Source organism: Lytechinus variegatus, chromosome 1 (assembly GCF_018143015.1).
Source record: "Lytechinus variegatus isolate NC3 chromosome 1, Lvar_3.0, whole genome shotgun sequence".
Taxonomy (NCBI): domain Eukaryota; kingdom Metazoa; phylum Echinodermata; class Echinoidea; order Temnopleuroida; family Toxopneustidae; genus Lytechinus; species Lytechinus variegatus.
The window spans coordinates 77,747,286-77,775,191 of NC_054740.1; the positions used below are offsets into that span (position 1 = coordinate 77,747,286).

The 27,906-nt window shown below is 34.9% G+C and overlaps 1 protein-coding gene across 5 annotated transcripts in view; it reads right to left on the bottom strand.

Moving 5' to 3' along the window:
* Window positions 1-27,906, bottom strand: part of LOC121423875 (dynein heavy chain 7, axonemal-like) — a 103,243-nt gene that overhangs the window by 66,177 nt on the left and 9,160 nt on the right. For 4 of the 5 annotated variants that reach the window (XM_041619423.1, XM_041619405.1, XM_041619414.1 and 1 more), the window contains exons 10-43: window positions 27,208-27,387; window positions 26,494-26,646; window positions 26,089-26,202; window positions 24,330-24,350; window positions 21,760-21,887; window positions 20,910-21,213; window positions 20,201-20,347; window positions 19,492-19,628; window positions 18,936-19,083; window positions 18,689-18,805; window positions 16,850-16,984; window positions 16,233-16,381; window positions 15,475-15,661; window positions 14,773-14,859; window positions 14,059-14,196; window positions 13,268-13,435; window positions 11,966-12,429; window positions 11,461-11,732; window positions 11,007-11,134; window positions 10,189-10,401; window positions 9,540-9,638; window positions 8,910-9,044; window positions 8,393-8,506; window positions 7,796-7,945; window positions 7,164-7,346; window positions 6,644-6,823; window positions 6,127-6,258; window positions 5,431-5,652; window positions 4,526-4,723; window positions 4,211-4,366; window positions 3,500-3,668; window positions 2,535-2,661; window positions 797-1,013; window positions 16-332 (exon numbers count right to left, since the gene is read on the bottom strand). In XM_041619423.1, the coding sequence (XP_041475357.1) occupies window positions 16-332; window positions 797-1,013; window positions 2,535-2,661; window positions 3,500-3,668; window positions 4,211-4,366; window positions 4,526-4,723; window positions 5,431-5,652; window positions 6,127-6,258; window positions 6,644-6,823; window positions 7,164-7,346; window positions 7,796-7,945; window positions 8,393-8,506; window positions 8,910-9,044; window positions 9,540-9,638; window positions 10,189-10,401; window positions 11,007-11,134; window positions 11,461-11,732; window positions 11,966-12,429; window positions 13,268-13,435; window positions 14,059-14,196; window positions 14,773-14,859; window positions 15,475-15,661; window positions 16,233-16,381; window positions 16,850-16,984; window positions 18,689-18,805; window positions 18,936-19,083; window positions 19,492-19,628; window positions 20,201-20,347; window positions 20,910-21,213; window positions 21,760-21,887; window positions 24,330-24,350; window positions 26,089-26,202; window positions 26,494-26,646; window positions 27,208-27,387 (5,789 nt within the window). The remainder of the gene's footprint in view (window positions 1-15; window positions 333-796; window positions 1,014-2,534; window positions 2,662-3,499; window positions 3,669-4,210; window positions 4,367-4,525; window positions 4,724-5,430; window positions 5,653-6,126; window positions 6,259-6,643; window positions 6,824-7,163; window positions 7,347-7,795; window positions 7,946-8,392; window positions 8,507-8,909; window positions 9,045-9,539; window positions 9,639-10,188; window positions 10,402-11,006; window positions 11,135-11,460; window positions 11,733-11,965; window positions 12,430-13,267; window positions 13,436-14,058; window positions 14,197-14,772; window positions 14,860-15,474; window positions 15,662-16,232; window positions 16,382-16,849; window positions 16,985-18,688; window positions 18,806-18,935; window positions 19,084-19,491; window positions 19,629-20,200; window positions 20,348-20,909; window positions 21,214-21,759; window positions 21,888-24,329; window positions 24,351-26,088; window positions 26,203-26,493; window positions 26,647-27,207; window positions 27,388-27,906) is intronic. The other variant, XM_041619430.1, reaches the window with a different exon arrangement.

Consider the following 27,906-nt stretch of genomic DNA (forward strand, 5'->3'; position numbering starts at 1 on the left):
TACTGACTGACTTACCTGAACATAACTAAATTCATAGGTTTCTTGCTCATAGCGTTAAACTCTTCCAAGTGACTCTCAACGATCACCCTCAGCTTCTCCACATCCAACACCTCAATGTAGTTCTTATTCTCATTCTTAGGATCGGTGAAGTCACAGAACATCAAACTACGGAGGTCATCCTCCTCGACCTTTCCGTCTTGGTTGGAGTCTAGGTGGGTGAAGAGTGTGTGGAAGTCTTCTTTCAGATGGCTCTTCATGATATCCATGACGCAGTCCACTGTCCATTTGCGATCGTTGTCATCCACGAGACGATCGTAGTACACTCGGAATACCTGCAGGAATGTTTTGGAATGAATGGCCGTGAACAACTTACCTTCCAACTTTATTTCTATTATATTTCAGATTCAAATGTATCAAACTTTTCCTTGCACACTCTATTCAAACATCTTTTTTAGTTAACTTAGTTCAATTACTTCTCTTTCTTTTTTTATTGGGGGTGAGGGGTTATTACAAACTATGTTCTCAAAATCCATACATCCACTTTGAAAAAAAAATCTATACCACGTAGAATTCAAAACAATAATTCCCTCATGCCTATGTTCTGGAAAAAATAAGATATTTTGATATTTTTTTGTTTTATACATTTACACACAGTCACACACAGGGTAAATTAAAATAATCCAAAAGGCTTTATTTGACCTTTAATTATGTAAGATATTTTTCCTTTAAATGCATACCTTTAAATGCAATTTAAAATGGCTAAAAGTAAATTAAAACTAAATTGACTTGAACCAACCTCATGGACCCACAATCTCTTCATAACGGCAGGGGTCTCACAGTAGTCTGGTACAGAGAGTAGAACACCCTGGATGACACGGGCAAAGTCTCTCAGGTTAAACAGATAATGTGACTTGGCTGGGGTGGGTAAGAGGTTGGACATGGTTGCCTTGTATACCTCAGCAGTTGCTGACACAATCTGGTCAACGATTGGCTCAAAGTCCTTGGAGAAGTTCCTATGTTGACAAAACAAGCATGAAATACTTAGAATGACACTTAATCAATTCATCTTAGATCTATTTCCACAGCCAATAATCATTCTGTGATTGAATAAAGAAATATCTACAGAGGAGTCATATGTTCCTCTTTTTTGTACTGTACTGTTAGTTTGATGTGTATGTTTCTTTTGTTGGGATATATTGAAAGGGTGCACAAATATATATTAATATTCATGGCAGGAGAGGTGTAAATACTATTTTCCACAAAAATGCACTTTTCAACTCTAAAAAAAATGCAACAACATTATTAGATTGAGTTGATACCCATGGATACATATGTTCTATTGTTATTCTAAGCAGTTGATAGATAAGACAATGGAAAATAATGTACTCAATGGTGCTCTGAATAAAGTCAGAGAATAATTATATTGCATTATTGGTAAAAAGGCGCAATTTTTACTTTTACAAAAAATGTTTTCCACAAAAGAGAAATCTGACATTCAAAAGTAACTTCTTATCTTTGTATATCATTGATTGCTGTGCTGAAATGAATGGATAGTTCATTACACTAAAAATTATATCAAACAAAAAATACAATACCATATAAGAATGTGATGTAACACAAAATTAACAAACAAAATAATAACACAATGTCAAACTCAGTAGTAAGTTATCTCAAAACTAACAAAAGAAATATGATGATGATCATCATCGAGATATAAAAGTAAACAAAAAATGTGCATCTATCATTACTTCATCATATTAATATTGACATGTGAAAATATCAAAGTTTACTTTTTGCTTTAAAATCAACATGTGTAAAGGCAACAAGGCATGCAGATTTTCATTTAATACAAAATCAATACAGTATAGTGTGTTTATATGAGTGAGTATCTAGATTGTGTTGTATTGTTGATAACTAATCTGAGAGGCAAAGAAAAAGTGAAAACCTATTTTTCATAATAGAGATCATGATTTACTGATTATGAAAGATGATAACACATTCTAGAAAACAAACATGAAACAATGTAAAACAATGTGAACTCAAACATGAAGTACTTGATACATACAGTCTGTCAAGATGATAGAACCCAGAAAAGGAAAGAAAAAAGGTCAATTGATTATTGAATATTTTATTCTTAATTATCTAATAAATCGGTCTTTGTTAAAAGAATTTTAGGACATAGGTCAAATGACTGATGTGGATGATCATCGTATTTCTTAAATTGTTTATAAATAAATTGCATCATAATATCAATATCTTTAATACACATACTTGTATATACAAAAGTAAAATGATATTTGGGATACCATTTTATATGGACATGGATTTATCATATACAATTTGATTATTATTGATCCAATATACTTCTTAGCAAATATTTGTAGGAAATCAAAATGGAAGCACTCTCACAGGAAGATTGCATCATAAATTACATTCATTCATTGGAAATAATCAAAAGGTTGTTTATCAGAAGGAAAATAATGAACCTTTCTTATTCAGAACTAAATTTTGGGGCAGAAATAGCAAAAACCTACCTTGATGAAACATGCCAAGACATGATCTTACTGAAGATACCGACCATAGTAGAATCATCAAACTCATTGATAGTCATAGTGTTAAAATGACGAAGGAATCTTGGTGTGATTTGGTTACGACCACCACCTAGAGGAGAAAACAATAAAAATTTATTACAATACATACTTCAATGCATCATATTACTTAGCGAGAGTGACAATTATTTAATTTTTTTTTTCAAAATGGATTTCAATTTTGAATGTTTACTTTCCAATCAAATAGGTAAACCATAGGTCTCAGATCTTAAATATCATGAATTACAGAGGGAGTCGAGGGACAAACTAATTGGAAGGACAAGACAATTAGATGTAGTTGACTTAAAATGGGAAGACATGAATGCCACCTTTAAGCCTAAAGCCAGCCACACTAAATATTTGAGGTGAAAAAGCCTATCAATGTTTTTATAGTGTCCAAAGACAGTGTGAGAAATCTCTCTATTATGGATATAAACTTGCAATATATGCACCAAGCCTAATAAACTTGTCGAAACTGGCACAAATAAACAAACTTGAGACATAATAATGATTTGATTAGGAAATCAGGACACAAATCAAATGATGCCATAATGATTTCATTAAGATTTCAAGAGTCATGTCGAACTGTGAGTTTGTCTGATCAAGTCTAGACAATTATGTTGCGATAACTATTTTGAAAAATTGACTGGTACAAAGCTTTTAGTCACTTTACAGGTAGGGAAAAATCTCATGCATTTGCAGCACCTTTTTAAAGCCTTATATCCCAATGATGTGTTGCTGAGTTTAATCACTGTAAGTGTGAACAAGCCTTTGAAAGATAACTAATTGAACTTTCATGCCTAGTTGATAACAACCTTTACATTTTGAATGTGTCTTCACTTCCATTGTACAAATACATTTCAATTTCACCTTCATATGTTATTCAACACTAGTTATGACTGGTGATTTACCTGGGGGTCCCATGGCTGCCATAATCTGGATATCAATCAGTTTCATAGCCGTACAATCCTTGAGGTCGTACCAATTCCAATGATCTAACCATTGACGTAATAACTCTATGGGAGGTTGGGCTCCATATACTTCTCTAGCAGGCATGTTCAGATCATCAACAAATACAATCTAAACAAAGATTTTAAAAATGTAAACCAATATCATATTTAAATAAATATCTCCAGATAAGGTGAGAATTTCCAATAACATATTAGACAAAAGCCATCTATGATGTACTAAACCTAATAAATCAAGTTTGATCAGCCATGAATTTATTTTTTTAAGAAAATAAGAATATAACAGCAACAAAAACGATTATTACAACTTATCACAATGCAAGACACTTTATCATTCACTGGCGTAAATCCTTGCATCACACCTGTTGTTCAGGGGGGGGATGATCTATTGTTCCATCCCCCCGAACAATGGGTGTGACGCAAGGATTTACGTTAGTGTTATCATTGTATGGCAGTGTACATATACTTCATATATTTATCAAATGTGTTGCACATTCTTTTACATAGCATTTTATGTCAGGAAAATATAAAGATTACATTTTTTATAAATTTGTAAATAAAATTACTTTGAAATATTACGAGACTTGACAAACAGTTTTTCATAAATGGTTAAGTATGAAAACAACATCATCCCGAGAATTCCTCAATACTTACAGTTTTCTTTCCAAAGGGTGGACCAAAGACACCCTTCCTGCGCTTGTCCAACTTGGACATGATGATATCTTGGGTCTGATTTGCCGAAGTCTGGGCAGAGAAGTTGATGATGATTGGTTTGTACAATTCTTTATCAAGACTGTTCAGCAAGAATTCCTGAAAAAAAACGAATGGATATGGTTGGAAATGAAAACAGAAGCTGCACATTGCAAACTTTACAAGTAACTGCAATAACAGCGTACATTTAATGAGTGTATTGGTTCCAAATACTAAAGCAAACTAAAACTAATCCTACAAAAAACTACTTAAACTTACTGTGATGTAGACAGACTTTCCAGTACCGGTAGGACCAACAAAGAGACAAGGTTTCTGATGGCTAACCAGCATGTTCATCAGGGCTGTGTATCGGACTGTGTCAATGGTTGGCACAATGATGGAGTTGACTGCAGCATCTTTAGGAATGGGCGGGGCCTCCTTTATCTCCTCTATCCACAATTCCCATCGACCGAGGTCCTATGGAGGAATAAGGAGAGATGATGTAGCATTGTAAGCTAATTTCCCTAATATCCATATCATTTATGAAATAAGGTGGTTCACAAACCATGAGTCTCGCCTGATTTCAATCAATAAAATATGCAATATGATCTTTTGACCCCTTCATTATCATACAGTCACATGTGGTATAACCCAAGGTACATATGTACCAAGCATAAACACAATTGATACAGAAATAAAGAAGTGAGAGTAAGGAGAACAAAAACCTTAACATTTTCTCACAGACCAACAGGAAAAGTGATTACTAGGTCTCTGCCGAACTTTGTTCAGGCGAGACAAAAATTCTCTTCTTTCATGTAAACATAAATTGTAAGGAAAAATCTTACATTCAGGGTTCATTTAATTTTTTGTTTCTTGGTTTACTTTTTACTGAGTCTTTTTCAATTCAGTATGGCTTCATATGTAGTCATGTCTCAGAAGATCATCTTAAACAAATCATACATCAAAACAAAGTTGGTCATTCTAAAATATTTAACTGAAAACATACATATTGTATCCTATATAAATGGTTAACCTGTTAATAAATGACAAGCTTTTATTAGTTTCAAATAGCAATATTTAAGTAAAGAAAACACAAAAACACACAATCATGTCAGATTTTCCAATGTGTTGTGATATTGAAAATTTCAAAGTTTATTTTTTCTAATCAAAGACACCATGTTTACCTCTTTGATAAATCTGTAGTCATAGACACTGCCCTCTTTGGGGAACGGCATGGTAAACGGCTTGATGGGTGGATCAACAAACTCAATCAGATGAAACTTGCTACGAGATTCTTCCGAGAGTCCTCCATCTATCAGCTCTCGGAGAAGAAGATCAAACTTGACCCGACCCTCGCCAGAGATGCTGGCACCAATTGACCAGACATATGAGAACAGATATACTCCCTGGTGATGTAAATAATGATGATATAAATTAGATTTTTGCAACAAATTACAAGCACCGGAATTATCAAACCAAAGGTGATGTGCAATATACAGACTTATATTCTTTGTACAAATAAAATCTTCAAAATGCAGTCATAAAATTGAGCAGTTTTAGTTAATTTGATTTTCATCTTTGCTCCCATGACACTTCAATAATAATTTATTCAGGATGGACTTGTACAGTACCATGCACCAGATTGGCACTCTGAAAAAAAGTTTATAAAAAATATATATGTTTTACAACTACTCTTAATAATTACAGACCTTCTTTCTTTCATCTGAAACAGGTTAATTCAAACTGTATTAACTGAACTGATTTTAAGGTGCCTGAGAAAACTAATCAAACAGAAGATGTTTCCTGCTGCAAAAAATGTAACATTTAAATTAATTCTAAAGACAAAAAAGAAATTGTAAAACCAAGTAAGCTAGTCATACCTCGATCCATCCCACTACTGCACGTTCATCCATCTTAGCAACAGCGCCCTCATCCTGGAACTCATCAAAGAGACAGTCCATCAGATTCATCAGAGATTTCACTAGGTTGGTGTCATTCGTTGGTGACAATTCCTGCATAAAGACAGTAGGACACGGGGTCAAAGGTCTACATCAATTTCTCATATTGCAAAGATTCTTACAAATCACACTGTTTGCACTGTTTCCTAGATGGCCATAAAATCTCTGATACTACTAATCACTTGTCAGAAAATTCTATTTTCTGTTCAACATTTTAGAAATTCAATTGACCTAAAACATTGTTCCCCTAATATAGATATCTGATTATGACTCTGTAAGAAAAAAAAATTGTTCTTACAAACAAATGATTGTACCAATCGACTGTTATATAATATATTTTTTCTAAGCATTTTTTTCAATATGTTCAGCTAGGCTGCCTTTCTTTGCACCCAATTAAATTAAAGCTGAACAAATTAAGACCTAAGACAGACAAACCTACCTTGACACCACTCTTGCGTACAAACTCTAGGGAGGCAGGGAGCATGCGATACATCATATCTTTGATCATCTTCTTGTGCATATCTGTGAAACCAGCAGGTAGGGTATTCATCCAAGACACCACAAGAGGGCGCCATCCAAGCATGTGAGGCTCCATGTAAATCATACCACATCGAGACACCTACAAGAAAATTGTGAGGTAATATTTTCAAGATTTGACATCGACCACTCAGGTCCCCTTTCCTGATATAATATCTGGAATCATACCCCATAAAGACACCTACACACAAATGTTCATTTACATGATCTTTGTAGGTTTGCATGGTGGAGTTTATAACGTGGAGGTTTATGGTTCACCATAAACACAGTTATTATTTCAGTTCAAGAATTGTCATCATTAAACTTACAGTTTAAATATTGCCAAGAGAAACTCAAGATTTCAACATCAATGGGATGAAATAGGCTGGTGCACTTTCAGTCAGCTTTAAGAAATTTGAAACATCTCTAGTTCTATTACTTACAGTTGCAGGAGAGGCCACTTCAAGATCTTTAGGTTCAAAGATGAGATTGGTTGTAGGAGCAAGCTGGATGATCTCACCACTCATCAGACATAGCTTCTTATTATCATCAAGGACAGTGTTCATGTTCTCAATCCAGATAGCATCAATAGGACCATCAAAGATCAGCCACTTACGATCAGGTGTCTGTTCAGAAAAAATAAATGACTATTTCTGTGAAAAAAAGAAAATTGGAAGGTTTTATTTTGTGTTTGTGAGGGGATGTTTACAAAGAGCATCGCTCAACACATATATGTTCAACTCAAGCTGTAAAACATGCCCCTCACCTGTTTCAGGAAGGATTCTACAGTGATGAAGGACTCTTCATTGAGATCGTGCTGCTTGGACCAGCGCTTGATACTAAAGCAGGTCCAAGTTCTTTAAAAAGGAGTCATGTGGCATAAACAATCATAAAAATAACCTGTTGAACTCTTAATGAAGACAAATCAATTTCATTTCAATTGAATTTGATTTCTATCATCAAATCCAATGCTTCTTGGAGTCTAAATACCAATTTACCAAATAAATACAGTTTTGATATCATAAAATGAATCCATTCATTTTAGAGTGGCAAACATTCAAATTGAATCACATACCGTTGAGCTGGCAAAGGCTCTGTAGCTAATGGCCAAGATTCCATCTGACCATTCATGAGAAACAGGGTCAAACTGACCATAGAGTTGACCCATGGTGATAGCCTTGGGGTTGATGACTGTAATCTGAACCTTGTTCTCTTCCATTAGGCCCTGTCATAAGAAATTCATGGTGGAAAAAAAAATTATGAATGCTTTCATGAAAGCCATCTTTAAGGCTGCACGATATTGAATATTTGATTACTTGACTATCAGTATTACAATCTGTGATATTATAAGGTGATATTTTTGTATATTGTATTCCACAAATCATAGCAATGTTCACATAAATTATGTTCTGTTTATGAAAGCATACAGACAAAAAGCATTGGAAGGAGGGCAAAGAGTTGGCTAGGATGACAATTTCATAAACTTTGTCCTTTGTACCCTTGTGATTTTGATGGGGAACTTGCTCGGGTTACATGGTATGACAGGTGTAACACTAACCTGTAAGTGCTATAAATCTATGACTTAAGTACTTAATGAATAAAAGGATTATTGCAGGTTGTTCCTTTGTTACATGCCATTCATTTCATTAGATACAATTTGAATCTCACAAACCTTTTCAGCAATATCCCCAAGAGCCATGCTTAGTACACGGTAGGCCGAGGTCTTGCCACCAAATGGCTCTCCCACTATCATGAAGCCGTGACGAACGATCATCATCTCATAGATCTAGAGAAAAGTAATCAGATTATTAAATTATGCCTATAACATAATTATTATTTATTTATTGTTTCATGTGTGTTCACATCATCCACAATCTCATATATGAAAATACAGTGATACATGATTATTACATAAAGACAATATTACGTAAAGAAAATATTACATAATCTCTCATTAACAGAGCACACAAAGGTCTATAATATCCAAGAATAACCAAAAATATAATATCTAAATGATTATCTAACCAGGGCCATGTTTCATGACATCATATAGCAAGTCACAAAATAAGATATACATTTCTGAAATGTGATTAATTTGAATAGCTTATATTATCACTGATGCTCTTTTGTGTTTTGGTTGTGAATTCATGTTCTCTATCATCATCATCATCATCATCACATTGTCTTACCTGTAGGATCTTGTCCATAAAGACATCAGTCAGCTGAAGGTTCAACTTTTCACAATTCTCCTTGATATACTCTGTCATGACAGCGTAATCAGGCTTTGGAAGGACTACCCCAGGGAACAGATCAGATGTAATACCCTATGTGTTGAGAAAATTTTGTAAAACTTTTAAATGATAATTGTAAGCAAGTAGATAACATACTTAAAATACAATGCATAAGCTCATCAAAAAGATAATTGCAATAATTTCTGGGAGGAACAGTGGGAATATTGACAGATATCTTCAATGTAAAGATTCTTACAACAAATGTGTAGGATAAATGAAATATATATCTATATACTTAACAATCATTCATTCTGAAATTCTACTTTGAAAATTTGCATGAATTTGGACCAAACTTAAACCAATTCTGCTGAATCCTGAAAATAAAATGTAATGAGGGGAATAATATAATACTCAACAAACTTAGAGAAAGAAACAGAATACTCATGTTATTTTAAGTAATGGACACAGTATGTGTAAATATTAATCTTTTTATGTATAGTTTGTATTATTTCTATCTCCTGGGCAATCCAAAATATGTTGACATTGTCCGTAAGAAGATCAATTCAAATATGAGTCACTTCAACTTACAGCAAAGAGAGGCAGATCATGTGACAAGAACTTGGGCAGGTTGACATCATTGATGGAACGTAACATCAGGATATCTTCATCCTCTTCAGGATATTTCAGCTATGGGAGAAAAAAAAAAGAATTACAGAAAATGAAACTTTATTCAGTAATTATATTCCAATTCTTAACTTTCCAAGATATTATGAAGTGTCAATTGGAGATTCGATACACTCTGCAAAAACAACTTCAAGAGAAGACATAAAGAAAACATGGCACAAAACCATGTGATGCTGTCAAACAGAGACCTTGAATTTTCTCAAGATATTCACTATAGCAACCCAAAATGTTATTATAAATGTCATCATCATTATGATTATCCTTCTCATTATCATTATCAGCATCATCATCATAATACATGAGATTTGTATAGCGCACTTTCCATCTTGATTAGATGCACAAGGCACTTCAAAGCAGAACAACAACAAAAGCTATTTACAAAGAATATGTCTGAACAATAAGTCATCATTATCACAGTCAAATATCACTCTCTATATCATTTACCAATTTTGTCAGCATTTATATTCTCAAAATTAATTAACACTCCATATACCATGATCATTATCATCATCATATCTTACATTCTTAAAAAAGGATTATACAATTTTTTTACCTTCAAATTACCAGCAGCAGTCAGCACAGACTTCACAGCACGCATGCCGTAGTCATAATGATGTTGAGATGAGAGCTGTTCAGAGCACAGACGGTAGGTAGCAACAATCTTGACAGACAGAGGGCGGGCGTTGATAAACCCACAGGAGTAGAGCACAATCTCAGAGATGAGAGCGTAGTCTGGAACCATCATAGCCACAGTACGGAACAAGGCCTGAGATAGTAATCAAAGAAAATGAATAAGAATAGAATATCATGCTTGATACTAAACTACATCAGAATATAATAACATGATTTTCAGTGAGTTTACATGTTAATGGAAATATTTTTTTCTCAATTTAAATGGTTCTTGATCATGGGATGGATGTGGAATGGTAGCTATGGAGAATAATGGAGGGAGGAAATATAAAATGACTAATGAAGCAGTACTAAGGAGAGTGAAAGAAGAAAGAAATCTGCAGGAAACCATCACAAGATGGAAAGTCACAAGCAGATATACATTCAGAGAACAAAGCATGCTGCGAGGCATACTACAGGGGGAAACTGATCTGCTGACCAGTGAATTCTACGATTCCTATAGGCCTTGTACAGGGACCACCTGGTTTCAGTAGGAACTGGGTAAGTGGCAAAAGGGGAAGAAGCAGACCAAAAATGGAAATGGTGTCTGAAATTTAAGGTGACTTATTTTGGGGAGTAATAAAAAGTCAGACGAAAGCAAGAGAAGGAAACACAAATAACTATGGACTCAAGTGTCTACAGGGTCTACCCGACTAGAAGTAAAATATGAAAAAAGAAATCAATCAATATTTTTCTATTTACCTTTAGGTTGTCTGGTAGATCTGAGCGACCAGCATAACCAGGGTTCATGGTGATGAAGACAGAGCAAGTAGGATCTAGTTTAATCTCAGTACCTTCAAAGAGCAGTGTATCAGCTCCAGCATTGATACCTAGAGAAGTTGTAGATCATATCATGCCATATCAAATCTTGTAACAGCATTACAATATATATATATGGTATAATAAACGTAAAATAGCATATCAATGGTATAAAAAAAAAAACAGTCACGATAACATTGATGTAATGGCTTTAAATTGATTACATAAAATAAGTCAATAAATACAATTTGGAAAGAAAACTGATTTGGCCTTCAAAATTAATATGAGAAACAACTTATGGAAGCAAGCAAGTGCATATTCATTTATTGACCTAAGAATTGCCAATAGGGGTAAAAAAAAAGCGAGAAAAAAAAACATAGTGAATATGGACTCTTACCTCTCTGGATAGTCAAGATCTGTTGGGCTACCACAGACAACACCTCAAGGTCAATACGGTTGAACTCATCAAAGCAGGACCAAGCCCCACAGGATGCCAGACCTTTGAAGAACTTGCCCAGAGCAATGTAATCCAGACCATCTGAGCAGTTGAAGACCACACATTGCTTGGCCACTGCCTTGGCAAGATCCTTGGTTGTTTCAGTCTTACCGGTCCCAGCAGGGCCTTCAGGAGCTCCACCAAGATGGAGATGGAGGGCACCAAAAAGGGTTCTAAGGAAAGATGAGACATCGTTCAATTTCATTTTTTATGACCTTTGAAAAATTGATCAAATATCACCATGATTTCAAACATGGCCATAATAAGAGAACTAAAATTATACAGACATTTTGGTAGTGCTTTCATTTTTATGAAAAAAATATTTGCGGTTGTGGTTACTTTGTCCAAAATGGGTTTAAAGATTTCTTTTGTGAGGTTCAGGTGGATTACAATCAATAAGACTTACCTGTAACACCTATCAGTGAGTGGAGTGATGACCAGACGTCCTGAGTTTCCTAGGTACTCATATCCATATGCCAGCATGGCATTGATCATGCGCGTGATCATGTTGTCCTCTACCCAATAGTAACGAAGCTGGGATAACCATTGGAAGTCATTCTCATTGTGAACCTCATTCTTCACCAATTCTGTCAAGACATCACGGGCGTGGACATCCAACACAACAAGAGCTCCAAGAGTGGTACGATTCTGCTTGCTGAGCTTGCCACGGACGAGGGCGACAATATCATCAATCTGTCTGTTGTTGAGTTCCCAGTAGGCTTGTAGGGCTTCTTGACTGGTGGCAATAGCCCTGTGGATTTCATCGGTCCAGTACTTCTGTGTTCCAGCGAGCACGACCTGACCGGGCCAGGACAGCACCCACTCATTACGGTCTGTTTTTGCATAGGCATCCATGGCTTCCTTCAATACCTGCAGGATGAGACCAGATTCTCAAATCATTTCTAATTGCTTCAGCATAAGCTATGAAACATGCACATAATTATGTGGATGAAATTAAGACAATTATGGCATATTTCCAATGCAAAATTATCCCATTTGTCATTTCATATTCCCATCATTGATAAATCATATACCCTTTTTACACAGGATTTTCTTAACCCCGGACTATCGCTAACCCCGTACTATCCTTAACCCCGTACTATTTTTTTTCCTTTTCACACATGCCAAATTAACCCCGGATAAGGAATGCTTGCTTTTTACACACGAAACTCGCTAACCCCAGACTAGTGTTTTTTGTCGATCATTCGTAGTACAAGTACTTCACTCGTACACTTTTTACACACGCTACGATTTCCTTAACCCCGTACTATAGGTGGGGCCAAATTGCCATTTAGCCCCACTATAGTACGGGGTTAAGCTTAGCCGACTTTCGTTTTACACATGCGATCTTAACCCCATACTATTGCTCTTAGCACCGCAATTGGTGGGATAACCCTGCTTTTTTGCAGGGCCAAATAATCCCGTACTATAGGTGGGGTTAGCCCACTTTGCAAAAATGCTGTGTAAAAAGAAAGTGGGCTAAGCTTAACCCCGTACTATAGGTGGGGCTAAATTGCCATTTAGCCCCACCTATAGTACGGGGTTAAGGAAATTTTAGCCTGTGTAAAAAGGGTAATACATATCAACATGAACAAACTATATAAGAATTTCCTTCATGCAAATCTACTTGAAACTCCAATTTACCTTTAAAACAATTAGAAATATAAATATTAGTCATTATTAAATGGAATGAGTAGTGTTGACTTACCTTATGGATGCTAGTAATCATGTATCCTTCTAGTTCAAGGAGCCATTTCTCCACCTGACCTCTGGCTTTAGAAGTTGAGATAGATGTGATAAGTTCAATGACCTCTCCCTCACTACTCTTCATGTGAGTAATGTCCAAGATGTCAGTGAATTCAAGCTTGGCAATACCCTAAGACATCAAGCATAAATTCAATGAATAAATATGAGGACTATATGCACTAGATAACTGGATTTTCAAGAAAGTCCAATCCAAAAAAATTAATGTAAATGAACAACACTGTCCAAGATAATACTGTATGTTAGCATCTTTCATAATCAATTCTGTAAATTTCAAAGTTGTTGTATTCACATCTCTGGAATTGTTTTAATTAGCAGCAAACAGCAAAGGCAATATATGAAAGTGGAAATGAAATGCCAAAACAAGTGAAAACAAAACTTCCCAAAAATCTGCTCCTACATGACTGTATTGCATATAAGCAGCATTTATGAATGAATTGTATCAGTCTCCTGGATTATTCCAAAGAAATATTGCAATAAAAATTGATTACAAAGGAACATTGATAATGTTTCTTTGTAATCAATTTGTAATAAGTTTGAAGAATTAGTAAAAATACTAAATTAATTGGTTAGATTCTTTATCAAACCTCCTTATTAGGAGCCTTCTTTTGTTTTGAACATTTCTAATCTCAAAATCAATCACTAGCATCATGAATGACTAGTCAGATCTGTGTCTTTTCCCACACCAATGCTTAAATAAATGACTGCCATAAATCACTCCAGAAAATTGTTTACCTCAAAGCATTTCTTGAGATGAGGTTGTACACGGGTTGGATCCTTCGTCTCTGACAGGATCTCAAGCAGTTCATCGTTGGACAGGAAGAAGAATCGTGGGAAATACAGACGCTTCTTCTCCAGATAGTCATTCAGACCCTAACAAAGACAAAGTAATGATAAGATTGGCTTTCAGGAAGAAAAAAATAATTAAATACAGCAGCTTTTTTCTACTTCTGTTATTTCAAATTGTATTTACCTCAAGTTGCCATATACAGCTTTCTCTTGCGAAACAATATTGAGCAGAAATTGTCAAGTTATTGAAACACAGGTAAATGAACAGAAAAACATATACCAAAATTAGAAAATCTTAAATACAGCCTGATATTATTTATAGACCAACATTAATACTGACACCTATTCATATACATGATATATCCACATATGAGAGCAATGTAGTGGTACAAAATTTATATAAAAATATGTAGGGTAAAGGGATTATTTGTAGTCATATATTGATCTCTTTCTGCAAAAATACACAATGTTACACAGACCTTCTAGTCTTGACCCTATATCATTAAGCTTAAAACAGTAAATAATGCTTGAAATCCATATAAACTTGCTATATGTTAATCATACAGCAAGGTTTCAGTAGCTTACAGAACAGCATACAACTTTCCATTGATAAGAAGCTCTATAACACAAGCCAGAGCATAATCTGTTAGATCTACTTACCTTCTGGATGAGTTCCAGGAGCTCATTTGATTTCTTCAGTCTCTCAAGAATCTTGTCAATCTCTGTCACGGCCAACACATGTTTGTCCTGAAAGATAAAATCAATATTGGATCAATGGTCAATACTCAGATTGCATTGATCATCAATGTGTCAATAGTTACAAGATAGTCGAGTCAATTTTTTTCATCAAGTCCTAAAAGCAAAGACATTCTTTGATTAATATGAACCTTTACTAGGCTATTCATCTTGATTTACTACTTTATTTTGTCATATTTTCATACAACTTTTTTATTAGATTTATCAATTCACTCATTCATGATTTCCTGAACTTTTTTTTAAATATCAGAATTGTTTTCCATATTTGCAAAGTAATACATGAACAATTTTCTAAATAGACTTGAAATACTGGGCTAATATTCATTTTAATACTTTACTAAACGATTATAGTGCTTTGCTCAGACAAATACTTTGCAAATATTTTGTTTGGAATCATCCTGAACAGTGCAAATTTATAATGTAGCACATTTTGGTGAAATTTTATTGTTGCAGGCTATTTGGTAGCAACAAATACCTTGTAAAAAGAATTTATCAGTATTGAACTGGATAAAATACAAAAAAATTTGCTTAATCCAAGTTTTCAAATAAATACCAACCCTGGACCTTTCAACTCAAAGCAAAATTTCAGAATACAAAGGAACTCACCACAACAGAAGCCTTCATGATGTCTCTCCAGTTCTTGTCAACAGTGGCAAAGCGACGCCCTTCCTCTGGCATCTGAGCCATGATATCAGGAGAGCTGAAGATGGGCTCCAGATAGAGCCAGGTTGCTTGGACTTTCAGCCATTCATCTAAGATCTCCTGAAGAAGCAAGAGTTTGGCTTCCCAGGCTCTGGGGAAATTAGCAAAAAACAGAGGGGAATGGTTAAAATGAGTTCAACATTCAATCTACACTTTTTTAAAGCTACTCCATAGTTGAAGAAGGATGAAGGCAAAATTAAGAAGCTCCAAAGTTTTCTCCTCACCAAGATAACTAACAAATAAATGCAAGGAAAATATAAATATAGGTCTGGTCCTTAAATATTTTCTTCACTCCATGGAAATTAGTTCATCTCTAACATGATTTCATTCTGTAGAAACAAATACACAGGATCTCTTTGCCCACATATATTTGTGTGAGCTGCACAGGGAATGTGTCAATTATCCATAGTAAGGGCCAAAACTGATGCTCATTATGCCCATTCCAGAAATTCACTGATATCTCTGGTAATCAAGAGTGGAACACCAGACGATCTCACAGATATATTCAAGGTGGACAATTGGACATTACACTCAGTTGATTTTAGATCGCTACAATCTAGCTATTTATACTGGAATTTGCATTTAATTGAATAAATGTTTTGCAATATAAGGACATAAAATAACATCTTATCATGAAATAATATAATTGCATGGGGACTTACTTGATCTCAGTTTCAAAAGGTTTGATGAATGGTGATCCTCTCATGGTTTGAGTCTTGACAATCTGATCATCTAACAGAACTTGGATGTCATCTACTGAAGACAGGATCATGGTACCAGTCTCACGGTATGGGATCATTACAAACTCCATCTATAAGAATATTGATAGAAAGCATTAAGTGGGTGTTGAAACAGTAGCAAAGACCTGAGAGAACATTGTGAGAGTATGATATAAGAAATCTAAGCAAAGACGAGCTCTTAAAACACACACACACAAAAATGAATGAAATATGTTAGGCAGGTAACAGGATTATGAAAATACATCCTCACAGTTGATTGCATTCTTGATTATTATGATTAATTGTACATTTTGGTCAGCACAATCAATTGCAAAAGTTGTTCTACAATCATAACTATTTTGTTACCAGGCGCAGATAGAACGTTCAAGACAGCTGTTAGAAGAATTGATAAGAAACTGGCTCACATTATTAAAAAGCACATCCCATGGTAATTACTGCTTGAGACATTCATCTTTTTAATCTGTAATCTACTGTTCTCACTCTATTTATCAAAAGTATCAAAACATTATCAAAATCTCTATTCATTGACAAGAACTTACTTCTGCCCATTCTGCAACCATCTTCTCCATGGCTTTCTCCAATGAATACTCCTTAGAAGCTGCCTCACTGATTCCTTCAAACTTTGCTAGGTACGGCTCAAGGTTCATATCTATCATCTTAGACAGGGTGGTGTCCTGTGACAAACACATGCAAGAAAGGTTGGAGACAAGGATACAAAGATATCGCAGAGGGCCTCTCACTACAGGACCTTTCACACTTGGATTACTTTGTTAAAGTGTCCTATGCTGAAAGAATGTTCTTCCTTAAAAAATGGTATATTCTTGGTTCTCTTTGCATTTGTACTCATGCTCACATAATAGAGTGTCTCCAAGTAGATTTTGAGTTGCCTATGTTGCTTCACTATCTATACTATCTGGCTCAATATACCAAGTGAGGAACTGGCAAGATTTTGCCGATTTAGTTAGCAGGCCTTACCAGTTACAGTAGCATACAAGTGTGTTGAACATGGTGTGCACTTGCAACATTATTTTCAAATTAAAACCTCATGTATTTTATTAACTTTTTCCTCTAAAATATGTCAGGTCTGTCCACTAATATAAAATATATAAAATAATCAACATATATATCAAATACATGGAGCACACATTCATTTTTCAAAAAAGTTTTAAAATATGAAAATAGCACAAAATCATCAGCCCAAGTTCGAAAACATTCATTTTGCTTAGAAATAAGATCTCAGCCAAATTAGTTCCAGTTTAATCTGCATGAGACCCGACGACAACAATGTGACTACTCTGTTGTGCAATCTTAGTGATATGTAGAGTAAATTTTGTTTAGTGTATCTAATAACAATTTCACAATAATAAATTGTGATAATAAATCATGTTTGAGTGCTGATCACAGTTTCACATTATACATTGGTGTTCCACAGTGAACTACCATGTGTTGTGTTCACATGCTATCAACAACTCATACAACACTATTCAATATATGTACATGACATGTGATGATAAAACACAGATCTGTCATTTGGGCTGTGCTCTTTGTGCTATATTCTGGTAACTATTTTAATTGGTGTAAAGGTCTCATGTGAAGCAATGCTGACATTTCTGCCACAAATACTCTGAATGAATTGCTGTTACATATTCATATAATCTTGTCAAGTGCAAAGGGAGAATGGAAAAGGTATTCTAGAGAAATGTGTGGTAAAAATCCAACATTTACAATATTCAATTAATACATGTACATATTACTACTTTACTGATATACCTGTGCAACTAGTTTTAACATGCCATGCTGTTAATCTTACCTTAAATTTCCTCACTCTCTCCTCCCATGGCTTTGGAAGTTGATTAGATAACATTTATTAAATACTTTATATTTCTTATGGGAGAAAATTCATAATAATCATTTCAGACAAGATGGGAGGGGCTACACATGTCTGCTAGTGTTCTGCTCGTCCTTTTTCCCCTTTTTGTCATTTATGTTTAGTATGTTGCAATTAAATAGGTGGGTGGGTGGACGGATTGATGGACAGATGGATAAGTAAACTACTCGCTTATCTTCATTTACTTTATTCTTAAAAGCTCTTATTGATTTTACTGAATGGAATAAGCCTCTTTGAAGTTAGTTTCATAATACTATTTTAAAACATTCACACACAGGCAGTGTTTCTTTTCTAAATTACAAGAATAACATTAAAAGTCAGGATTGGTTAAAGGTCCTTATGAAGAGTAACCTATTGGAATGACCTTGTTTGAATGAAACAAAGTCTAAAATATCACATGAAGCAAAAATCTAAAAGAATTTTAAATTTGCACTTTTGCCTGAAAAATTGTATGATATCTTACTATACACACTCAATTATTTGTGATTACCTCATCAGGTTTGAGCGGGAAGCCAACAATGTCAGCCATCTGTTCCCAATGACGATCTCTAAGACCTGGGTTACATACTGATGTGACCAATGGGATGTACTCCTTGAAGTTATCCACCTACAAAGCAAATGAAGCCAAATATTAGTGAGTTTAATTAGATTGGTGAGGTCTTCGCAGATTAGAAATTGCATTTGGATTGTATGGCACAAAGTGAATGGGGTTGGGTCATTTTCAGGTCTGGTCGTACCTTGTCTTTGACTTTCTCAGCAATCTTCTTAGCAGTAGGTACCTCCGAGAATTGCTTCTCAAGCTTATAGAGTGTCCTCCAGTAGTTACCCATATCAGCATCCACCTGATCAGGGTTCACTTCAGAGAAAGCACCTTCCATCCAATTTCTGTTGAAGTCAAATCAAGAAAACAAAATTACAATAAGAAATTAACAGAGGTTTTTATCAGCAACCAATTTCTCTGACAAGTAAATCAAATGTTGTATGGCATTGTACCTATGCAAGGCATATGGGGCCTTGGCAGGAATTCATTCTTGATTCGCAGAGTGCATTACAGCTGCTGTAGTAAAGTAATGGTACCAATACTATATTTGTAGCTAGAGATTCATTATTATAATAAATTTAATGTCTTGCTATTATTAACATAAGACTACAAAAATATGTTCTAAGTGTCTATAAGTGTCAGGCCATACTTCATTCAGCCCTTGTGCTCTTCATATTCAAGAAATGGCAAGTCATTCATATCCCCATGCCACATTTCACAAAAAAATAAACCACAGGTTCATTGCTACTTACTTGTGCTTTGTGTTAAATTCTACTGTGGTTTCATACAGCTTGAGGTATGGGGTAAGGGTGCTCACGATGGTATTTTTCTGAGGATAAGAAGATGTCTGCCAGCCAAATGACTCTTCTTCTGTGTTGAATGCTTCAATCTGTGAGCAGAAAACGAGACAAAATCCATTCAATACAGTTATGAAGAACTTTGAGAGACATGAACTATTCAAGAGCTTTCATTTTGTAGGAGTCAAGAGAGGGTCAAGAATGTCTCATCATTATTGAACACAATGTGTGCCTGCCCCCCCCCCTGAAGAGTATTCTCTCTGTATATGTTATATGTAGACTTATACCCCAGTCAAATGATGAAGTAATTACCAAAAATTAACTGTACATAGGCCTACTGTATTAATTACAAATACATACTCAACAACTTAATCTGGTTATTTACCCTGCAAATACCTGGCCCTTCATGTGTCTTGAAAGGAGTTTAACACAAGAACTAAATAGCCATGATTTAAAGTTGATATATCAACAAATTCAAACTAAATTCTAGTTATGGTAAACTTTTCAGATCATCATATCCTGTTGGACAAATCTGGCTTTGGATCTGGAAACTGGATATGGTAAGGCAAAGATATTGTCACTATGAAGCTTCTTTTTGTCACTTCCAGAATAAAAGTATTCATTATCTCTTTTAAAAATGAAATTAGATGACACATTGACATACCTTCTCTGCAGCTGCTTCAAGCCTGTTGCTGAGAGCCTGGGCTTTCTTGAGGTATCGATTGACCTCTGACATATCACCAAATGTCTGGAATTCCTCAAGCTGCTTGGTGTAGCTCTCCAGCTCTTCTTGGAATCTCTCTCTCCTCAACTGCATCCAAGGAAAGGAAAATGGGTGAAGGGAAAATTACAATTGGTATCAATAGACAACTAAATCAAATAATGACTGGGCAAAGGCCTATAGAGCTTACCGGTCAAATACATTTTAATTGACTTACAATTAATTTAAATTTATGGGAAGTAGAAGGCAATGATAAATGCCTGAATGAACAAAAAAAAATATTGAGAAAATCCATGATGCAGCCCACTTTGGATGCAACAAACATATTTGAATGATTAACTTCTACATGAAAAGATATATGAGCAAAGTAAAATCACACACACACAAAATCATTATTATAACCAGAGCAGAAGAATTGCAATCAAAATAAACTCCACCAATCAATTGAAAAAATGGCTGCAAAATTGAGAGTGAGAATTTTTGAATTGCAATTGATATTGTAAGCTGCATTTAAATGCACACCTTTCTGCAACAGAGCCAAGTGCAGGTTACATCTACCATCCACAACACTGGGGTTTTCCTTCAGGACAAAACCTGAAAGACGAAAGAGATAAACACAAGAACTAAAAGTGTCATGATTTTGATGACCTACCGTGAGTCCCTCCTGGTACTGGGCAGTCTTCTCATCTACAATGGTCCTATGCTCTGCAAATATCTCTGGCATGCGCTCATGCCACTGAAACGTGCTGCTGTTCAGACGGATCTCAGCGGGAGAAAATGAGGCGTAATCCACCAGGAAGGTTAGTCGGTCCCTACTTTGGACTAGGTCCTTCTCAAGCTCATGGATGGTCTTCTTCTCAACGTTCTCAATAAATGCCCGTAGTTCCATTAGTTTCTCTGTGTTTGGAGGTGTGGTGAGAGCCTTCTCGGCAATGGCTTCGTATTCTTCACACAGTCTAAATGAATAGGACATACATGTAGAAGCAGGAATTAGTATTTCCTTTCACATACAAATACAAATTTCTTCCTAGAATTTAGTACTGAGAAATTATATCAACTAATAAAGCAGTAAAGCAATAAACATTTAATATCAGATACTTACAAAAAGATCTTTGAGTAAACACAAGTAAACAACACATTCCTATCTGTGTTATCTGCTAAGATACAATTTTTTTAATTAATGTGGAATATTGAACCTTCTCAACAGGACTTATGATGCCAAGGAGAATTTTTTCACATCATCTGATCCTGGGGCAGGTCTTATAAAACTTGTTATAGTAACAAATTTACAACACCAGTTAAAACCTACTGAAGATACCCTCTAGGGAGACTTCATGCTTAGGGAGATGTGCTCTAGATTTTTCATACTGGGAAATCATATTGAGGAAGTAATCCTGTGATGCTCTTCACCTGTGTGCTCAGGAATACTTGCATGAATAACCCTATGACTGTTTCATTGTTTCATCAACATCAAACTAAAGAAAATGATTGATCTAACTCACTTGCGGTTGGCTTCAGCATGATCCTTGCACATCCTTGCAAGGAGGCGTTCCATCAGGCTTTCAGCTCTCTTGGAGAGGGCTCGGATCAGTTCATCACAATGCAGCTCAAACATGCCTAATCTCACCACCTAGGATACGAAAATCAATAACCCACAAATTATCATGGGATCAATGCCAAAAAATCATTCCAATATTTGTTGTCATAGTGTCCATAGGTGTTGAGACGAATCATGTTTCTTTAATAAGCTAACAAATGCACACTGTACACTTCATGTCTACAAATAGGGTCCAAACTTTCTGGGGAAATCTCATGAAATCATGATAAATTATTACGCTTTTTATCATTTTAATTTTCTCTCACTTGTTTTTAAAGGAGGACACACAAATCCACAAAAACTTGCTATAACTCCCAAACTTGGGAAGCAAAATAGGAAGCATTTAGTTGAAATTTATTGACTAGCAGAAGTTTACCATAATGTATACCAATATACCATTGGTTGTTACAAGAACAGGACATTTCAAGATTTTCAGTAACTTACTGCTGACAGAAGAATATCGGTCTCCACTCATAGGAAAAAAAAACAAGGCCTAATTAGCAAAAAATGCACTTTAAAATCTTACAGATCCCCAAAACAAAAGCTGCAAAAAAACCAAAGGCGCTTGCACATCACAAGAAAAAATAATAACTATGAAATATAACTGGTGTTGACAAAGTATCTGTTTATAAAAAAAATAGTATAAATACCTGTTCATAAGTGGGTCTAAATTTAATGAGTAAAAAAAAAATGAAATTTGTGTTCTTATCAAATGCAAAACAAATAAAATTACAATAATGCTGAAAAAACTATATGTGCAGCTGAAGTTTTCAGATGTCTTGAATCTCAATTCGACAAATACAAAGTAGTGGTGATAGACATATTTGCATTACGATTTAAAACAAAAACAGATGTCACAGTTGATTTGCGCATTGCACAAGCAGACACAGCATTCAACATTGAAATTAACCAATTAAGATATATCTATATCTAATCCACAAGTACATTTAAATTGAGAAAGGAAAAGTCATTGTGTTATTGTTCATACAATGATGATCATATGTAACAGAGAGAGATAGTGATGATAAACTACATGTATGAGTGATGGTAGAAAAAAAAAAAATGCTTAAGTGATATGTATTTGTACAGTTACGTGTAATTTTGAGAAAAAAGTCACACTAATTAGATAAATAGTGAAATGTTACAAGACTTTTAAGTCATTAGTATGTGCGAACATAAGCAATAACGTACCCATAGATACATGAAGTGCTTAACATTTAACATGAAGACTAATGTAATAAATTGTGATTAGTGGCACCGGAACGTTCTGATGAGATGAAAGATTAGAGGGGAAAGCTATTTTGTGATAACGATAGTTTGCTCATCCATTCCTTTCATCAGAACATTCTGGCATCACTGGTTGTGATTAGGTCTCCTGATAATGTTCATGGTTTAAAAAAAAAGTCAAATTCAGCAAATAAGATTGACTGGGCCTTATTACACAATTTGATTCATTATACTGGTAGTTGTGCTTTGTTTACTCAGGTAGAAAAGTGCTAGATACATGTAAATCCAGCTATTATCATTGATATCATTTTCTTACATATTTCCATCTCAAATTGTTTAAATATCAGGTCTTGCATTCTATAAATGGATGGAGATGATATTTGTAAGAGTGTGAAAGATATAAATAAGTACATTAAATTCAGTAGTGCTGGACATATGGTCATAAATATGTGTTGTGTACAACTAATACATATTTCTCATAAGAATTTACAGACCTTTTCCATAATTTCCACATTCTGATTTATGGAACAGATAAGAAGAATCAAATCAATTTATACAAAGTGAAGAATTTTTGTTTTTTATTCTTGCAAAAAGGTAAATATCTATTAAATAATCATAATAGTATATGTCATAAAGTGAGGTAGCAGAACTTGAATTGAAAAACGAATTTGAGATGTTCTACACAACAAACTTTTTTCATTCCTAACTTGCTTACCAAGGTTAAAAAAATACAAATTATTCCACAAATGAATTAATCTACATAAGCATACTGACTGATATCTTATTGGAAATGTAACACCATGTAATGATTAATTTTTGTTAATATCTTAATGGAAATGTAACACTATGTAGTTATTACTTTCTGTTAACACTGAATTTTCTATGAAAATTGAAGTTAAAATAGATACCTTGGATTTAGATTCGCAAAAAGAGTAAAGCATGAAATTATCTAAATGCCAATGCAACATCCCAGTGAATATCTGACATACATGTACCTAGGGAAAATATTTTCCGACTGAATATCTTGTACTTTTGATAGATTAGTCATGTGAAAAGTGTTAACATAATGAAGTACTTGTGAACCCAATGAGAAATGGGAATTGGTAACCCCTCAATAAAACAGATGGAAACAATAAACTTCAGTTGTCAAAGAGTTGATTAGAACAGAAGACAGTGTAAAGTTATACACACAAAGAAAATGTAACCACAATATGTTAAAAGAGCCCACTTCAACCAATCACAACAAACCTTTCTCTGATCAGCACCATCCTAAATCAAACAAAATGAGGAAAATAACATTTAAAAGTAAACCCCATAAATACATTCATGTCAATTTCATGAATGTATTATTGAAACCACTGTGTGTGCAGTGCAATGTTGGGAGTTTAAAAGTCATCTTCTGATTCTATGAATGGTATGAATTGAATAGCAAGTTCGATTTCTAAGAATTATTTTGTGACTTGAATTCTGTTCTTTTCCTTGTCATTTCTTGATAGCTAATTTCAAATTTTGTATGGCTCTAATGGCATATATTTTGTACATACAACAGAGTTGAGATTAACCACTATAGAGATCTTATCAATAACATTGTGCTTTCCCATAACCATCCACATAATAGTCATTTGAAATAATTGTAAATACATACAAAAGTGAAACACCACCCTTAATATCCAAACAAGTGGAATGCCTCTGGCCGTCTCACCTGCACCACGCAGTTCAATATAGCAGCAGTGCTGACTTTGAATACTACTCTAACTCGCACAAGATGTTCAGTGATACATGGTTACTCTTATGTCCACTTTTTATGAACTAGACCAATAAACTTACAGAGATATGATGGTTATTCAACAAAAAACCCCAACATGGCCAAAGTTCATTGACCTTACATGACCTGTGACCTTGATCATGTGACCTGAAACTCGCACAGGATGTTCAGTGATACTTCATTACTCTTATGTACAAGTTTCATGAATCAGATCCATAAACTTTCAAAGTTATGATGGTAATTCAACAGATACACCCAGTTCGGCCAAAGTTCATTGACCTTTGACCTTGGTCATGTGACCTGAAACGTGCACAGGATGTTCAGAGATACTTGATTACTATAATATCCAAGTTTAATGAACTAGACCAATAAACTTTCAAAGTTATGATGGTAATTCAACAGATACCCCCAATTCGGCCTAAGTTCATTGACCCTAAATGACCTTTGACCTTAATCATGAGACCTGAAACTTGCACAAAATGTTCAGTGATGCTTGATTACTATTATGTCCAAGTTTCATGAATCAGATCCATAAACTTTCAAAGTTATGATGGGAATTCAACAGATATCCGCAATTTGGCCAAAGTTCATTGACCCTAAATGACCTTTGACCTTGGTCATGTGACGTGAAACTCGTGCAGGATGTTCAGTGATACTTGATTAACCTTATGTTCAAGTTTCATGAACTAGGTCCATATATTTTCTAAGTTATGATGACATTTCAAAAACTTAACCTCAGGTTAAGATTTTGATGTTGATCCCTCCAACATGGTCTAAGTTCATTGACCCTAAATGACCTTTGACCTTGGTCATGTGACATGAAACTCTGATAGGATGTTCAGTAATACTTGATTAACCTTATGGCCAAGTTTTATTAACTAGGTCCATATACTTTCTAAGTTATGACGTCATTTCAAAAACTTAACCTCAGGTTAAGATTTGATGTTGACGCCGCCGCCGCCGTCGGAAAAGCGGCGCCTATAGTCTCACTCTGCTTCGCAGGTGAGACAATAACCCAAAACCATAGATGCCAACAAATCTGGTGAATTATTATTGCACAATATCTACATCAAAATAAATGAATGTGAAATATGTTGTAACTCATCCTCATGCCATCTTGGTTCATAAGAACAAAATATTGACATCCGGAAAAAAAATCACGAGGTGCCCAACAGCAAATGGAAACCCCTGTGCTACCGATCATGACCTTTCACCCTGGATAAACCAAATGTATGACATTACCTTTCTGGTATGAAACATGATCTCTTCATTAAGCTGATGGTATTTCTCCACTTCCTTAGTGTATTCTTCAAAGGTATGTTCCTCCTGCATGAACTGGTCTACGTCACCATCAGCCTGGTCAGACACAAGATGATAAGAAGCAATGAATGAACGAAATAGAGCAATTTACATTTCAAGATGAATAAATTATATCCTGGCAAAGAGGAGACCATTTACAAGGATTACTTCTAAACCTTTTCATGAGGCACTGCTGAAGCTTACAAATTTTTTCATGCATGGCAATAGAATATTAGAAGGAATAACTGATTTTATACTACCTTAATTTTTAGTGGAATAACCATCAAATGGTACTCTGAGATTGTCAGAAACCTTAAGATACTGGCTGATAAAGGGATGTCTACCAACCTGTTTATTGATTAGGAACATATACTTGTCGTATATCTTCAGATGTTCCTTGGGACGTTCACTCTCTCTTTTGATGATCTCTTTGACCTTAGCCTTGTGCTCACTCAGGATTTCGTCAAGGATGATAGGACGCAATGTAGACTTGGGGCCATTCTGAGGATAGAGAGAACAGAAGATGTCTGTTATAATCAAGTTTCCCAAATATTTGAATATGAGACAAATGGAAAGGTACTGTTTCATAAAGGCTATTAGTTAGTCAGTACTCCTAAATTCTAAACCCCATTTTGTCCATATTAAACAGGGTGTGCCAGATTTACAAAATTTCTTTTCTAAATACAAACATTTTAAAATGAGGCCTGTGTATAAAGAGCACTCAAGGGATACCAAAATTATTGTTATATGCAGAAGGTAGAGATAACACTCAGAATTACTTAGAAAAATGAAAATCATCTAAAATGGTACTTTTAAACATCTTATCTTTGACAAACAAATATTTTGAAAAGAAATATTTTGTACATTTGACTGAAATGAGACTACGCTAAACAGTTGTCTTTATGGACCAATTCCCTTTATAACACGCTGCAGTAAGGAATCATGCTTAAAAATTAGAATTACAGAAATGGTGAAAATTGTAATCTTCACAGACAAGTGGTCCATTGTATTTGTACAAGTGGTAAAAAGATGGTCACTCAATGCAGGTTTGACAGTACTTACCCATTCTGAATAGAGCTTGGTCTCAACCCTTGGAATGACACTGACGGCTTTAATCATGACATCATAGACATTAAGGAGAACAACTTCAAAGTCTGAGAAGGTTGGTTCAAACTTGATTTCACTTCCATCCAATACTAGCCTGATAACAAAGCCAGGGTGCTCAAAGGCACGGGTGGACGTCTGTAAGTTTAGAGCGAGAAGGGGGAAAAGGGAATGCACAAGATTATTACAAAATTATATAACAAGTTCAAATAAATGTAAAAAAGTGCCAACTGTGTACGAAGATATGTCTGGTTGTTTTCGTACACTAAGGCTGCCCGATCACCATCAATTATCACACACCTCAAGTTTGATCGCACAAAGGTACAGAGCAAACATGAAATTAAGTGGCAGCCCCTCAGCAGCTATACTTTCAAAATACAGTTTAATATAGAACAGTAAATTCGGGAGTCTCTGGTATGGAAATTTATAAATTTCTACGGTTCTTTTAAATTGTAATGCTCTGGCACTTAAATTTAGAGCTAAAATGGAGATCTCAGCAATGGCACATATTTTTTTTTTAAATAATCTTTATGTCCAAGTAGCAAAATACCAGATTAGTTGATCTCATCTTCAGTATCAGAGATTCTTTTTTTTTCATATTCTGAAAGCTTATTGTTAGCTACTGTTGCATGTAATTATTCAGATAGTCTCGACTGC